The following is a 16,322-nucleotide window of genomic DNA, read 5'->3' as shown; positions in this document are numbered from 1 at the left end:
CATTATCTTCCACTAAAGCACAGGCCAGAGGGGCCACCAGGCCATGACCTATCATACAGACAGGTCACTTGACTCCATTGCCCTCACTTGATTATTGGAGCCCTGTCTGCAGGCAATCCTCATTCACAGAGAGGACCTGGCGAGGTTCAGGTACTCATCTGCTCATCTCCCAGTTATTATTCACCATCTTCCCCAGCTGAGCACAAAACCTGACCTGACCTCATGGCAAACCCAGACACACTGAAGTGTCACTCTCATAAGCTAAACATGTTGGGAGGATCAGGAAGGGTGTATGAGCCCCAAAAGGGCCCCAAAAGTTGAGTAATAATTTGGTCGTACGGTCCATTTTATGTTTAAAACGTTCCAGTTTGCACGCTTACAAATAAAAATACTATACTTTAAGATTTGTTAGGAGTTTAATACAATAATGTGTTCTTTAAAAAGCCTGAAATGTCGCAGCCTTGAATAAGTTATTATGTCTGAAATGTAAATGAATCCTTCTGATTTGTTTGTGCATTGATGCTAGGTGAGTGCACTTGATGTGCGTGGCACCGGTAAAGCGTATTTCTTCTCCCAGATCTCCTCCAAGATGCCGGAGGATACAAAATGTGGCTCCCTGATGGTGAAAACAGAGACAGCGAAGGCCTGTAAAGCAGCTGCAGCAAAAGGTCTAAAGCAGTAATGTTTCTATCCAGGCATAGTCAGATCCGACCCCTGACTGCGAGACCATTCTCTCTACAGATTTGGACCATTTCAGTAGTTGGCTTTCTTTTCAAAAGATTAGCTTTCCTACGCAAAAATATTCTTGAGCAGCTGTTAATGTAATTACTCCACATACGGAAATACCAGAATATCAGCGATTCCCTGGATTACGGAGCAAGGCATTGTCTTATGTACACCCAAACATGTGAGGACGCAAGTTTAAAGCCTGTAGGATTTTGTTGCCTTGGAATGATAATTGTTAATTTGTCTTTTTTATATTTTTTGGTAAAGGGAGGGGAAGCTGCAGGGAATCAGCGGTTGTCAAAATCTAAGAAGTGATATTGTCATACCAGCCGGATGGCCGTCTGGTGTTTGTTTAAAAGGGGAGGGAAGAAAAAAAAAAACGTCCAGGCGATTGAATCATATCTTCTTGCCAATACGTCCTTGTGTTCCCACCTCCATCATTACAGCAACATGTTTTATTTTCAGCAGTGCTGTTCTCAGTGACTCACATCCCAGAGCCATGTGCTGCTCAGTTAGGCCTCAGATCCCTTAAACATGGACCGAGCGGTCATGAAAAACACTCTTGAAATGCACAGCGACTGCACTGTGATAAATTCATGTTAGATATCATTAGGACAAAAACAGATCATAATATCAAAAATGGATTTTAAGTAAATTTGTGTAAATACTAATACTAATGAGTGTCTGTCTATGTGTCGTCCTGCTCTCACAGGTAAATGGGATCTTCAGGCCTTCATCACGAGGTTTGATCTGGGAGAGCCTGTGGCCACTCTGCAGTTTCTCACCCAAAACTACAAAGACTGAAGGATGCTCAGACACCTGAAAGATATTGCGAAGAAAGAATCTATCAGTACAATTCTACAAAGTAATGTTTCCCCACTTTCCCTGAATTAAAAAGAGAATTAAAATAATTTCTTCAAAGCCTGCAACAGGTCAGCCCTCTTTGCATTTATCTTATCACTGAGTTAGAAAGACACTTCCTCTGTTCCTCTCCTGCACCAGCTGCTAGGTTCTGATGTTGCCCTGTATCTCTGTCTTGTGGTCTGGAGCGCAGGATTTGGGAGATTTTGACCTCGCTGGGGATTTCTTATTAGTTTCCGAACACTGTCGACAAGAGAAGGAAGACGGCCTGATATCACAATTCAGTGTGGAAAGAGTTGATTCTAATTCAGGGGCGGAAACACGTCAGGGCCAAAAAAAGGAAGTGGGAGGTGAAACCGAGACCGCAACACAGCCGGATGCTGCAGTGGAACTTGAACCAAAATACTCTACAGAGTGACAGGACAGGGGGAGGGGCTGCAGGGCCTGTGGTGTATCGGGTGAAGGGAACTTACTGTTTGTGTGATTGTTTATCATATTTCCATTGACCATTCTCACCTCAACTGGAAACAATGAGCTACTTTCAGGTCTCTAATTGATTTTTCTGAAGTAAAAACTGCTGTATCTAAATGCTGAAGCGTCCTTGAATGTAACTTTGGGACGTTGAACCCGTCTTGAACTGTGGACAGTTGCATAAGAGGCCCACCTGGTAGGTCTGTAGAGGATGGTGTGAAAACTTAAACTTTTCAACCCTTTCACGAGGAGATACTTTTCAGACTTCATGGGTCTTTGTAGAGGGTGGGTCAGAGTACCCCCCATGAGGAATATTGGTTTCTAACCAGCAACTCTCCTCTGGGAGGGGTTTGTATCAATACCCCAGATGTCTGAAAAAGGCTGGATTTACATCAGGGACTTTGATGTTCTGATGATCAATCTTTAGTTGGTGGTTTCATTGACCTTAATTTGGTGTCTCATCAGTGGGCTAGGCAGGAGTAGGTAATGGAGGTTTTTGTTCCTTTGGTGGTTAAGCCAGCCTTGGTAAACCCCTATGTGCCCTCTCCGTGAACTCTGGGAGATCATTGATCAAATTGTCCTGCATCTGCTTTGTTTGCCTCCACGACTTAGCAGTCAAAGCAGCCAGGTCCACAAACAAACAACCAAAACAATGCACATATGCTCAGAGTTAGTAAGAGAGTCCATTGCTTTTGAACAAATGTTAAGTATCCCTCACTTGGAATAACATTCTTGACCTTGATTTACCCATCTTATTTGACTTATGAAATCACAGTTTTTAACAATTGGCAAGTGGAGTATAATTCCACACTCATTGTGAAGCATGCCAAGTGGGAGAGTATTCTTCCAAAAACCACCTACTTGAATCCATCAGTACACCATTAAAAGCCAAGATTTGTACTTCCAAATACACTGTGCATTTTTTTCTCCTTTATATCTTGGAGATATCCTGCCAAAACAGCTGGGTTTTGCCACTGAGCTTCCTTGAATGTGTTTATTTTTACTCCAAATGTCAGGAGAGTTGAAATATTATGATTAAGAAAAACTGACAGCTGTAGTTCAACGGTGCACTGTATATTGCCTTCTGTGGAAAAAAATAACTTCTCACATCCCCTGATGATATGGGAAAGGCATTTAATATTTTCTTAATTTATTCAAACTTACATTAATTAAAAGGAATTTGTATAATCTATTCAGTTGCCTAACAGGCACTAAGTGATCTAATATGCATGATGACTTGAGTCTCCTTTCTTTTCTCTCTTCAGCTGAAGAAGTGCAGGAGATTTATTTCACTGGAGAATTTCTGCAGTGCGTAACTTGCTGTGAGCAGTGGCAAAATGGATTTGAGTATGACATCTGTTCAATGCATGTCAACAGTATGGTCTGCTGACCACTTTGCACATTTTTATTTACTGGGCGTTTGACCTCAACAGACTGGTATTGTTCTGCAAGACTGACTGCAAAGACTCAGTGTAGTTCACTCCAACTGGAGATTTGAGTCCTGCCTCTGAAAAAAATTCAGATGAATATCCACATTTTAGGCTGTACTGAACACAACAAGGAATGTATAATTTTAAAATGCACCTCTTGACCTCTAAAGATTTTTGCTGAGGTATCTGCACTGGCCTTGTGTCTCCAGTGTTTTTATCCTCCTATTAACTGTGAAAAATAAAACTTTGACAGATAGCAGACTGAGTTCTAGCTCAATGATGTTCAACTGGAACAACTACAAGCTGCTGGCTTTAACAGGAAACTATATAAACATACCTTTGTAAATGATGTGATGACGAAAATAAATCAAAAAGCTTCTGTACATTTTTATTACCTGCTCCTCACAAAATGCACAAATGTGTAACAGATTTTTTGTTTCATAATCAAGCATGTTGTCACAGGCTTCCTCTTACTTTAACTTCATTTCAACCACATACTGTCCAGTGGATAAAGTTGAAATTTGTTGCTGCTGCACCTCAGTAAAAGGCTATTAGTGTTTTAAAAAGACATACTGTAGATGACAGCAGTTTTAGAGCAGTGGTAACTAAGATCATTTGAGATTATGTATTTATTGGGGCATCATTATCAGCAGATTGGACTCCAGTATTAGAACATATTTCTCATGTCTTGCTGTCAGTGTTGCAAAATACACAACCATAATAACAATAGAAAAGCTGATGTAAAATGATGGATGTAAAGTTACTCGGTTGGTATAATTGGGAACATATCTTTCCAGCTCTTTAACTAACAGCAAGGAACAACAATTTTAGCCTCCCCATGAAGCTTGGAAAAACACAAAACTAATTTGACTATATATCCACAGTGCCTGGGCAGTTTTCCACGGTGCTTTAAAATGAGCTGGTGCTTCCATGGAATCCCCGTATGCAAAGGAGCCAGGACACTGCAGTCAAAGAGCTCTATCGCCGCAAGCCATCAACAAACACTGCAGGCCTGCACCATGTGACCCAGCTCACAGTCGAGGAAATAAGCCTCCAACAGGTAGGTGTTCCAGATGGGCTGGCCAACTTTCCAACCACAGAGCCACACAAACGCTTCCCCCAAGCAGAGACACTATAGTACAGTCAGTCCTCAGCCTGACCTGAGGGGATCCTCATTGGTTTGTAGCCATAAACACGACAGTTGAGGCAGCCTTTTCCACGGATCTCCCGCTGATCTTTGATCAACCTGAGCAACTTCATGGGGTGGACAAAGTAACAGGAACAATAGACAGTATAATACAATCTGATGCAACAATCCTGCGATAAATACTACCTTTTACAAGCTTCTAATATTCTTTATGTTGAATTGTAATTTATGAGGCCATCGTTTGTGGCATTGTTTCGCCAGGCTTTCCTCTTATCTAGTTCGGTTTTAGCTCACATCTTCTAACACAAAAGAAAGGTATGTACTTAAACTGGACTTGTTTCAGAGGATATTTCACTATATAACACTGGAATATTCATTTGGTTTTGAAGCAGTTTGCATGATAGACTGATGAAATTCAACTTTTAATATGCTGTCCGGAACAGTGGTATCCCTTCCAAAGTATGTTTTGTCTTTTCACATTAATTGATGTTAGTACACACATATATATATATATATATATATATATATATATATATAGCACAACATTAACAGCTTCTTCACATATGTGAAACTGAATTTTAGACAGATTTGAAAGTCACTACAGGGACAAAAATAGTCACATACATATAAAATTACAAAATCAGTGTTTAAATAAGGTCCAATTATAGCTGTGCGTATGCAGACATACACCCTGCAACTTTTAGCCTCAGCTCTGACAACACAAACCCAAGATATGACAATTTTAACTTGTGTTGCCTTTTGACCTGCACTAATGTGCAAAAAGTGATACAGAGAGCAAGCTTAGGGAGTGAGTCACAATGAGGCAGAGGATGAAGTCAACGCAGAAAATCTATCTTTGGTCAGACAAAGGAGATGTTATTCAACTTTGGATCAAGTCCATAAGGAACATTGTTGTCTATTTTTCTGATTCAAGAGACAGGACTGGGAGAAAGACACCCTGAAAAGACTGTGCTCTGCCCTCTGGTATGACTGTTACTCTTAAAACACACACAGACATACACACAGAGGACTTGCCTGTGGTAATGAGACACACAAGATCACTGGCTGCTCTGTTTGTCTAAGCCCCCTAAACACCGAGCATGATTCAGACTAATTCTCCCACACACTGTGTTTACACTTCTGGTTCATTGAGGTACTATTAATTTCTCAGGTCTGAATATTCAGGCAGTGACATTTCATTCAGTATTTTCTGTGGGTTTTGCAAAAGGCTGCATTTTATATTGTTACAGCTGCAGCAGAAAATAGTAAACGTTCTTACCAAAAAAAAAGCAAACCTTCACAAAGGAGTTTAGCGGGAGAGCAAAAGCTATAAATATGATGTGATAGTGACAGGCCACATGTCAAATCTGTGACCCCAGAGGCTTTCAGTAATTCTTGGATTTTTTTGTAATAAACCAAATTACAGGGCGTTACTTTTCAAAACGTAATAAAGCGACCAGAGTAGGTATTTTTTCACAAGTTGGCAAATTGGTGAAAAGCGAGCCATGACGCTTTGTCCACTGTCATCTCTTTAAACGTCTGTGGCTTCCGATCACTTTTCCACTACCACTTCACCCGGAACTCACATGTCCAAATAGAGACATGAAGGGGCGGGGCCGGACACTGCCTTATTTGGAGTTTCCACTTTAGCGATCAAGTTGGGTCCCAAGTCAAAGCAAGCCTGTGGATTTACAAAACCCTTGCAATATTTACAAGCGATTAACTCCGTCAATTACCGTCTTTGTAAGACAGTATTACTGTATGAAAAAGGGGGTTTGACCCAGTGTTCTGCAATACAGGACACAGGCACAAAGTGTGTGCATGTTCACCAAGAAACTGAAGATTCATTCTCTATCTGAGCTTCTTTGGACAAAAAGAAGCCTGAAAGCCAACAAAAAATATTTTCCCATATTTAGTCAATAGTGGTGGAGTTACAACAAACAGTATGTGGGCCTAACTTTTGACATAGTCTGTTTTATGAGTGACATCCCCTGTAGCCACAACACACTCTCCTTCACTCTCTGTCTCACACTCAGGTGCATGAAAAGCTCACAATGTGCCTGCTGGTTAATTAAAGCCATCATAATGCCTGACAGTAATAAAGATAACACGCTGTTAAGTCACTGTAATGTTTTCCACAAGGTCAGGAGGAGAGGAGAACCTCGGGCTCGTCCTGAAGGATGCCGCTGGAGGTGACATGGGGCTTTTGTAAACTTTGTAGCTACCTATCTGTCGGAGCCTTTTGCCTCCACAGTAGTTTCCACCGACTGACGCGCGGAGAGCCTGGTGCTGGGCGCTCTGTCCATATATGGTCATCTACGTCACGCAAATGTTCCATCCCCCTATTTAATACAGGCAGACTGGAGTCCCCTATCCAGCTCCAATAGAGCAAGTAGAGCCGCTCTCGTGCAACCAACACCACCACCTCCTCCATTGATTCACAGACTTCAAATTCCCCCACAAGCAGCCCATCAGCTTCCACAGTGATCAGATTAATAACAACAATAGCCTGTGATCACACAGAAGGAGATAACCGGCGCTGCTCGTCCTCCGCGGGATACTTGGATAGCTACAGCCACAGGATCCATCCCTGCTCCTCTCTGCTGTCTTTTTTTTTTTTTTTTTTTTCACGCCTGATCCACACCTGTGTTTTCCACTTTGAGAACACCCGCTGTTTTTTGTGTAACTACTTGGATACCTGCGCGTTGTCCTTTATAAATGTCGGACTGAATATAACTGCTATGACAGGGAAACTAGCGGACAAGCTCCCTCTTACCATGAGCAGTTTAATAAACACGATCCCTGACAGTCTCTACCCAGAAGAGGACATCCCGACGTCTATGAATATTTTCACCAGTACGGAATCTATTAACCACTATTCACAGATGAACACAGGTAAGATTTTGCCTCACTTTCTATGTATTTGTGTTTGCGTGTGTGTGTTTTGAATAAAGTGGCTCAAACTGCGATGTGCGCGGAAGGCAACAGTTGTCTTGGGGCTTGGAGCACCTGTTTGCGCTCTGGCTGTTGCGCACAAAGGCAGATTCCCGTACTGAATACTTTTTCGGGGTCAGGTGTAACACACCCCACTAAGAATTAGACAGCTTCACCTTTGAAATGAGTAACTTTCTGGTCGGCCGTGTGATTTTTTTTATTTTTTTTATTGTGTTTATTTTATTTTTATTTTGTGCGAAGCCGAAATGTCAGGATTACACCAAGGCGAAAGGGCAACTGTACTCATTTTAAAACTTAAAAACAAAAATAAGGGTATAGGATATTAGATTTAAGCAAACTGACTGTAATTATAGTCATTCTATTTCTCCAAAGCTGAGGCGTATTTGAGGAAATGTCTTGATGAGACTGGTTGTGATAAAAGGCTGTTTTACGCACTGATCAGTAAAAACGCAACCGGCCAGTGATTTAAACTGAAATATGAGGAAATGTATCAGATATGTATGAAATAGGGTTAAACCACAAATGGCATTTATTAATCTAACACACATCCGCAATGATGGCTCAACTACTTTAGACAATGACTTTCATTCACAACTCTATTAACATGTCAGAGATTGGATTTTAGTAGGCGTGTGTGGCTTTTCTTCCCCCCCCCCCTATATGAAACATGTTTAGACGCCAGGCCCGTGAAGCATCTTATATTCACTAAAATGCGAGGCCGGATGTATTGATTGATTCATTGCTTACCCCAGATTAACGTATATTTCTGATTAATTCAGACGCCATCGTGAAGCTGACTTGTTGGTTCGGCTCAGCGTTGTAGATTGGCATTAAATCAATCACTAATAGTCCGCACTCACCTTCAGAGGTGATGGGTCAATGATGCTCGAAAAACACTAAATCTTTAGTTTCCTGATGTGGCTGAGAAGATCAGCATGTGATGCAGTGAACAAAGATTTACGTTTGCCTTGTTGAACTTTGTTCATTAATCAGTTTTTATGTTTACGTTTTTTGGGATTTTTTTTTTTTGTTCACAAAAAACACACCTGGGTTTGAATTAAACCTGAAATATTCTCGCTGATTTACCAAAGAAGTGTGCGTTTAAATTATCTCAGCGCCAACTTGTATAAACAGTATATATACATATATGTGTGTGTGTGTATATGTATGTATATATATAGCCTAGGTGAATTAAATATAAGTGACTCTGAAGTCCATGACATACATGTGACATATTCCATTTTTCTATAAACACAAAAAATAAATGTATATTATGTGACCTCTGACAGGGGATATTTAAACAAACGAAATGAATACAGGGGGAAAAGATGCTGCAGAGTACAGGTGTGTGTTGCTGTTTTAATTATATCTGATCTTGGTGAAATTCACAGTAAAAAGAGGAAAAATATATATCTCTAGAATTTTTGCAGATATGCTCTTTATTGAAATTATCACTGATACATTTTTGTTGAAAGTACCATGCTGTGATTTTACAGGTGGAGCTGGTGTGTGCTGGTGTCCTCAGTACTGACCTATAAGAAAAGAGTGATGACTTTATTTCATGCCCCTCATTCTGTTTAAATACCGCTATACAGATGACCTCCAAAAGACTAAAGATTTAGAGTAAAATGTACCAATATCAGCTCTGACTTCTTTTCTTCATGTCATGCACTTAAACAAAATTTTGCCATTGTGAATCATTGTTCATGTGTTGACAATTATTGTGCAATATACATTATTTTGGTTTTGTTTGTTTCATTATAATTAGCTTTTAACCAAATTCCAGCAGGCTGTAATTAGTGGGAGTGAATATATAAGCATCCCTGTGTATGAATTCCTGCAAATGAGAAGTGACGTCTATTTCAACTTATGAAAGAATTCTTTTCAAATGTCTCACATTTAACCTTCAGAGCATGATCAACACATAAATGTATCTCCGTTGAACACATCTTCATTTGATTATTTTTATTGTCATCTTTAGAATAAGTTATAAATGTGTGTGTGTTTGAGGTGTGTGTGTGTGTGTGTGTGTGTGTGTGTGTGTGTGTGTGTGTGTGTGTGTGTGTGTGTGTGTGAGTAAAATAGTAAAATATCGGGGAAATTTGTTCAGCTAACTTAAGCAGAGATTGAATTGACACTTGAAATTTTCCCCCCTGTTATGTGCAGATGTTCTTTGCTGCAAATGTGTTTTGAATCCCTGAGCATGATAGATGTGGCGTCTGCCTTATAATCCTCCCTGCTGTAAAGAAATCAGATCTTGCCATTCAGTTTGGCTGTACTCCTGAGGGACACAATGACTGGATCAAAGGGGGTGTTTAGGTCTTGATTTATGAGAGCTTGTGGGATCTGAGAGAGAGAGAGAGACACCACTGTCTCAGATGCAGCAGTCACTCACTTAACTTACAGGTCTGACAGCGCTCACATTTCTTTATGAACTGTGTTGGACTTCTTGTATTTTTGATCTCTTGTTGGCACACTATTGACAGAAATATGCAAAAAAGCTGAATTGCAGACAACCCCAGGACTGTCACTGCAACTTCACATAGGTTGACAAAGTGAATTTTCTAGACTTTTTTCTTCACAACTTGCGCCACATTTACAGGCTTTTCTTCTCAGCTGATTGCATTTCATATTCATGTTTGAGCAACCACGTGGATGAATTGTTCATGATATCTGTTTTTTTTTTGTTTTTTTTTTTGCTTTATGTAGATAATATCATGGATCTGGGCATGGGAAACGAGAAAGCAAATGCAGAGATTCAGTATGGATCCAGCTTCCAGTCCAACCGCAGCGGGCAGACTGTCACCTATCTGGGGAAGTTTGCCTTTGACACTCCTCCATCAGGTGGCATCGGCGGCTCTGGCTGGTGCTCTGATAACAATATCATAAGTCTCGTCAGCGCAGGGATCCTGGGTGTTTCTCCATCACCGGGCACGGTAACGACGCAGACATCATCCTCCGCAGCCAGCATGGGCGGACAGACGTCAGATATGGAGCAGGTATATGGTCCACCACTGCCTGCCTATTCCACATGCAGTGACCTGTACCAGGATCAGGTCTCCTTCCACCACAGCCCTGCCACCAGCACGGCTCTAGCCTACCCCGGCAATGACTATCACTCCACATCCAAAGCCCCCATGGATGGCAGCCTTTTCTCCATGATCCCTGACTACAACCTTTTCCATCATCAGGGGGATGTTGGTGTGATGGAGCACAAGCCCTTCCAGACCATGGACCCTATCCGAGTCAACCCTCCACCCATCACACCCCTGGAGACCATCAGAGCTTTCAAAGACAAGCAGCAAATTCACCCAGGTTTCATCGGCGGGCAGCAGCACCCTCCTCAGCACCACCCACCGCCACAGACTCTCACCCTCAAACCCATCCGACCACGGAAGTACCCCAACCGTCCCAGTAAAACCCCTGTCCACGAACGGCCGCATGCCTGTCCGGCAGAGAACTGTGACAGACGCTTCTCACGCTCAGACGAGCTCACACGTCACCTTCGCATCCACACAGGTCACAAACCCTTCCAGTGCCGAATATGCATGCGCTCCTTCAGCCGGAGTGACCACCTGACCACACACATCCGCACACACACGGGCGAGAAACCCTTCTCCTGTGAGTTCTGTGGACGCAAGTTTGCCAGGAGTGACGAGCGAAAGAGACACGCAAAGGTTCACCTGAAACAGAAAGACAAGAAGCCAGCTGACAAGAGCAGTGGGGCAGCTGGGAGCCACAGCTCACCACCCAGCTCCTGTGGGGGGCCAACAGTGGGAACATCATGACCGTCATTACGTGCACTTGGACTGAACCCTCATCATGCCCCATAAAGAGACTTAGGAAGAAGGGATCACGTCCACTATGAGATAAATAGGTGACTTTTTTCCCTCTCTTTTACATCCCTTGCTCCTTTCAGTTGTATTCCTTCTATTTTGAGATGGATGCCTTTAGTTTAATTAAGAGGGGAAAGGCTGCTACGCCCTTCTCTTTCAAGCAACTCAGAGCCTCAGCTACTGTAACACAGTGCCAACATAAAGAAGGGCACCTTGGTACATTCTGTCCAAAAGGCCACTGTGTATGTATAGGTTTTGGGGGTGATACACTTTTGTAAATTTTACTGAGAATTTCTGAATTGGAAGGAAGCCAGAATCCATCATAAGGGTCGAAACAGACACAATTATAATGGAGGTTAGCTAAAAGATGAGCTTTTCTGGGATGTATGCATTAATTTTATTAGGCTGTTTAAAAGTGCAATTGGTTATACTTGTGTACTGTCATGGATACCTTATTAGTGGCACTTGACTGTCTTTCTGTTGTTTTTGTTGAGGTGTAGTGTTTTTTTATTTTCTATTTGAATGTTGTTTTTCTGAATAAGAATGTGCCAAATGTAATGTGGTGATACAGCCAACCTGGTTCATATTATTGTGCCTGACATTTGCCAAACATAAAAGTGATATCAGCTTAGCACACATGTTGAGTTCGAGGAAAGATCAGCTTCAAACACCGTATCTCAGATTTAGATTTACCTGAACAATTTGGTTAAATCTAGATAATGACTGAATGGGTTACACAAGCAAACCAATGTCTTGTCCTGTTACCTGTACTTATAAAAAATATGCCTGCAGCAATCAATGCCTTTGCCAATACTTATTTATTTGTAGTCACTGAGAGACACTGTGTATTTTTGTTGCCTTTTTTATATGGTGTCTTTATGTGGTGTTTCCAGATATCATTTCTGTAGCTTTTTTTTTTAAAGCTCACCAATACTGTCCATTCTTTCAGTTTTCTTGACTTCTGCAATTATATGCAATATATTCATGACATGTGCCACCAACCCATAAATCAAATTAACTAAGAGCACAGCTAGACAGACTGAACTACTTAAATAAATGACACTGGGTTAAAAAACCAGCAGTACATGAAAGCAGAGGTTAATAAGGAAAAAGATGAATGAGGCCCTTTGTCTGTGCTTCACAGTGTAAAAAGACTTAAGCACTTGTTTAAATCACCAAAAGATGACCAACATATGGTAAGAGAAAAATTAAAAATTCCAAATCCATGTTTACATCTTTTCTAATACAGAGAGACTGAGGCTGAGTTGTAAACTAATGACTTGTTTTTGTACAGTACAAATATGTATGCAGGTAGCTATAGTAGAAGTTTCACTTTTGTACTCAAATGTCAAATGAACCATAACTCAGTATTAAATTGTGCATATATGTGCATGCCTTCATGCACACTATGTAAATACAAATGTCTGCATAAACAAGAACTTTCAATTGACTGAATGCTTGTGCGGAATGTGTCTTAAAGCTTTTAATAATGTAGTTATAATACATAATATTTTGTTGTCATAGGTCATTGGAAAATTTTTGGAGCACTACGATAGTGCCAAATATGGTGTGTTATCTTCCATTTAAAAAGAAAGAATAATAGCATTTGCACCATCTGTACGCTTTAAAGTGGTAACTGGTTTGAGGAAGCACTAATGTGTTCTCTGAATAAATGACAAGATTTTTTTTACATTTTGTGTATCTCCATTATAGTCGCAATCAATTATTTCAATTAAAACATCTTTCCCATTGTATAGAAAACAGTGGTTGTTCTCCAATAGGTGTTCTCAGAGACTAAATGATTGAATCCTTTCTTAAACAAAATACACTACAGGGCAACGCCAATATTTTTCTGATGTGGCTCTTTTCTGATCTTTGTCCTGATTGAAGGGAATACCTCTTTTATCATTCTGTATGGCTCACCTCTGCCATTGTCATCTTTTGGATCTTAAGTGTATTATAATGATATTGACAACAATAACCATTATTTGATAAAACTTATACTTTTTGTTGTTTTGCTTTACCTCTAGAAAGCAGGAAAGTTTTGTTTTCCCAAGACTGTAATATGGCTTTGTGGAGCAAATGCAAACAGTCATAACTGAAATATTAACACAGCATTTTCATCACATACTCTTTTGGTCAAAAAACCATAAACTATAAAACTATAAATACTGAGGTATGCACTTATGTCAAGGTTAGCACAAAACACAGATGGCAAAAATATTGGTAGTGGCCACACTAAACAATCCATTCACATTAATTCCATTACTGTTTAAGGAGCAATAGCTATGTCAGTGTGGTAAGATAATTTCAGATTTTACGAGAATCCTTAAAGTCCTCAATGCTTATTTTAAAAGAAACATTCTTTTCTCCATCTAGTTTGACAGAGAGTTTTTATGGTTATTGGCTGTGCTCTCTGACTATTAAGAAGTGTATGGTGTATGCGAGGCAAAGAATTTATATAAACATTGTTATCTGCTGAGAAAAAAATATTGTACCGGTCAGCAGACATGGCAATAAAGAGAATATCGACTGACAAATGCAAAGGCCAAAAGAGAGGTTCAGAAAAGCAGTGCCACAGAGAACACAGTGCATACAGAAATGAGCTTCCAAGGCCATGCTTTCCCTTTCCTGTAACAACCAGTTTTCACTGCTGAGCTTCCTGGCAAGTGTCCATTTATTTTCCAATTAATTTGGCCTCAGAGAGTCTTTTCTCAACTCATCTACATGGTTAAATGAACAGACCTCCTAGCACTTTTACAGATAGTTTAAAAGTTCACACACCCCACAACATCTAACTGCAAATCAATAATTTTTTATAATAAAAAATACATAATTTTATTGCATGGATGGTCATCGACTAATGAAACTTTTCTGACCTTATCCCAATGAAATGCAACTGAAATGAAAACCATAGTTGGTCAAACTCTTGAAAATGGAGCTCTTTACACATTACATTACACAGCATTCCTTATTTCGGATCCCATGTAATTACCTTGATAATAACTAATATTAAAACATTAGATTGGGATTAGCCAGGTTAAATCTTGCAGTGAGTGGTGGCCTCTGATGTAAACACCTTGTAGCAGACAGCCTCATTGAAACAGCATAAAAAATATATGTAGTAGATGAGGTGATAAGAAAAACAAAATGTTTATCTTTACTGTTTACCTAGAACAATTTGCTGTTAGACACTTATTGTTATTGACTCTGGATTATTTTGACTTTATTTGACCAAAAATGATGCTCTTGTGTGCTCTAGATTTGACACTTTGCTGGTGAGAATGTTTTTTTTTTTAAATTATAGCAGGCTATATAAGAATGTGGCCTTGTCTAAGAGAAAACTGTGTTTATGTCGCTTTGTGTTAAGGATTGATGTAGAGTAAGTCGGAGACTACACCAAACTATTTCCACGCCTAAATGAAGCCATGTAATTACAACTTTGAAAACTCAATATTTCATCAGTCATATCATCTGACTCTGTCACTTTTCTTCTGTGACATTTTTGTAATGGACGGATAGATTTTGTAAAATTTGTATGATCCCACTCCCTCAATATAGTTTGGTGGTTGAACAACAATACGGGATGTTCCTCTGAACAATAATTCTTCAGTGTGATGTGTGAATGCTATAGATATGTGTCAGTGGACTTGTTAAACAAACTCAAAAACAACCCCCTCCTGATAATGCTTCTTAAAGAATAATTTATTTTATGTTTTTCTATGTTTTACTGTCCAAAAGTGGGCAGCTGAACGCTTTGAAATTGGAATTTGCCTCATCCTCGTTCTCTGCTCCATGTTGGAGCTGAGCCAACATCAGCAGCCATCTTGGTGCCAAACTGGGTTGCAGGGTTGGCTGATCAAAAACAATACGATGAAAACTCCACAGGAGCAACAAATCATAAATGTGACCTCAGTCTGCTTACAGTTGAAGGCAGCCTTGTGCTAATGTTTGTGTTTAACTGTTTAATTTAGTCTCTGTGATGTTGGCCTTGAGCAAGGCAATAGGCTTGGGCTCATTCATGACAATTAATAATTACAGGATTTAAAAAAAAACAAACAAAAAATGAAACAAAAAAAAACAAAAAAAAACAACTCACGTTTGAAGAGATTTCAATAATGTGTAGATATTATAGGCTACTCATGTCATCTTATGGACTACAGTGTGGCTTCAGGGATTTTGTGGTCTTCAACAGTGACACTATGGTGTTCAGATGGAGTCGATACTCACTGTTTTCTGTTGTGTTGTGTTTCCTTTTCATTACAGTATATCCTCATGTTTGCATGTGCACGGAAATGTTCCGAAGTGCTACCCCTAGATGCTGTGGGTGGTGCTCATTTCTTTATTATGCATGAAAATAAAAGTCACATTGGGTGAAATGGGATAAATCTAACAACAATTCAAGACAGACAATTGGAAACACACACTGGGATAGCTGTTCTATTGGCTTTTTTTTTTTTTTTCCTTTTTCTTTTCTTTTAAGAAAACAAGGGGTCTTGTTTAAAATGTTGTGGATGTCTTTAGCCTATTTCATGTTTTATTACCTTATAATAAGGTCCTTTTATGATGAGCTGAATATTGAAATGAATTTTACTATATCCTTGTGATGGGGAGATGTACTCCCCTGTTTACTTGGCACTCAGTTTGTTGTAATGCAATTGTTTTGTTATTTCTATGTAAGTACTTGAATAAAGAAAAATATCACTTGCCTTCAGTTCACTTGGGTCCCCACGCACGCCACTGCACGTACCCAACACAAACACACAAGCAAAATGAAACATGAACGTTACATATAAACATTTAAAAAAAAACAAACACAAGCATTCACTGTCTGGTATTATCACATTAGTATATGATAGAAACTATTCGCTTTGATAGTTTCTGTCAGAAAAAAAA

The 16,322-nt window shown here is 39.9% G+C and overlaps 2 protein-coding genes across 2 annotated transcripts in view; both read left to right on the top strand.

Moving 5' to 3' along the window:
* LOC139623923 (phosphatidylethanolamine-binding protein 4) overlaps positions 1-2,175 on the top strand; it is a 49,720-nt gene extending 47,545 nt beyond the window's left edge. The window contains exon 7 of the mRNA XM_071482578.1: positions 1,439-2,175. Within this exon, the coding sequence (XP_071338679.1) occupies positions 1,439-1,530 (92 nt within the window). The 3' untranslated portion in view covers positions 1,531-2,175. The remainder of the gene's footprint in view (positions 1-1,438) is intronic.
* A 4,823-nt stretch (positions 2,176-6,998) lies between these two features.
* egr3 (early growth response 3) lies at positions 6,999-15,520 on the top strand. Its single transcript, XM_071482576.1, has 2 exons — positions 6,999-7,530; positions 10,300-15,520. The coding sequence occupies exons 1-2, from the start codon at positions 7,377-7,379 to the stop codon at positions 11,376-11,378; spliced, it is 1,233 nt and encodes a 410-aa protein (XP_071338677.1). The 5' UTR covers positions 6,999-7,376; the 3' UTR covers positions 11,379-15,520.
* The last annotated feature ends 802 nt before the right edge of the window (positions 15,521-16,322 follow it).

This window comes from Trachinotus anak, unplaced genomic scaffold (genome assembly GCF_046630095.1).
Source record: "Trachinotus anak isolate AG129_WGS33_773 ecotype Australia unplaced genomic scaffold, CSIRO_AGI_Tana_v1 ptg000008l, whole genome shotgun sequence".
NCBI lineage: Eukaryota > Metazoa > Chordata > Actinopteri > Carangiformes > Carangidae > Trachinotus > Trachinotus anak.
The sequence above is the reverse complement of the archived record's forward strand: the minus strand, read 5'-3'. Positions and strand labels throughout refer to the sequence as shown.

What these genes read in the sequence shown, in the direction of transcription:
- egr3 (XM_071482576.1), top strand. Translation starts at nt 7,377, where the DNA reads ATGACAGGGAAACTAGCGGACAAGCTCCCTCTTACCATGAGCAGTTTA. An exon ending in CTATTCACAGATGAACACAG is followed by an intron (nt 7,531 to 10,299) that starts GTAAGATTTTGC and finishes TGCTTTATGTAG; the next exon opens with ATAATATCATGGATCTGGGC.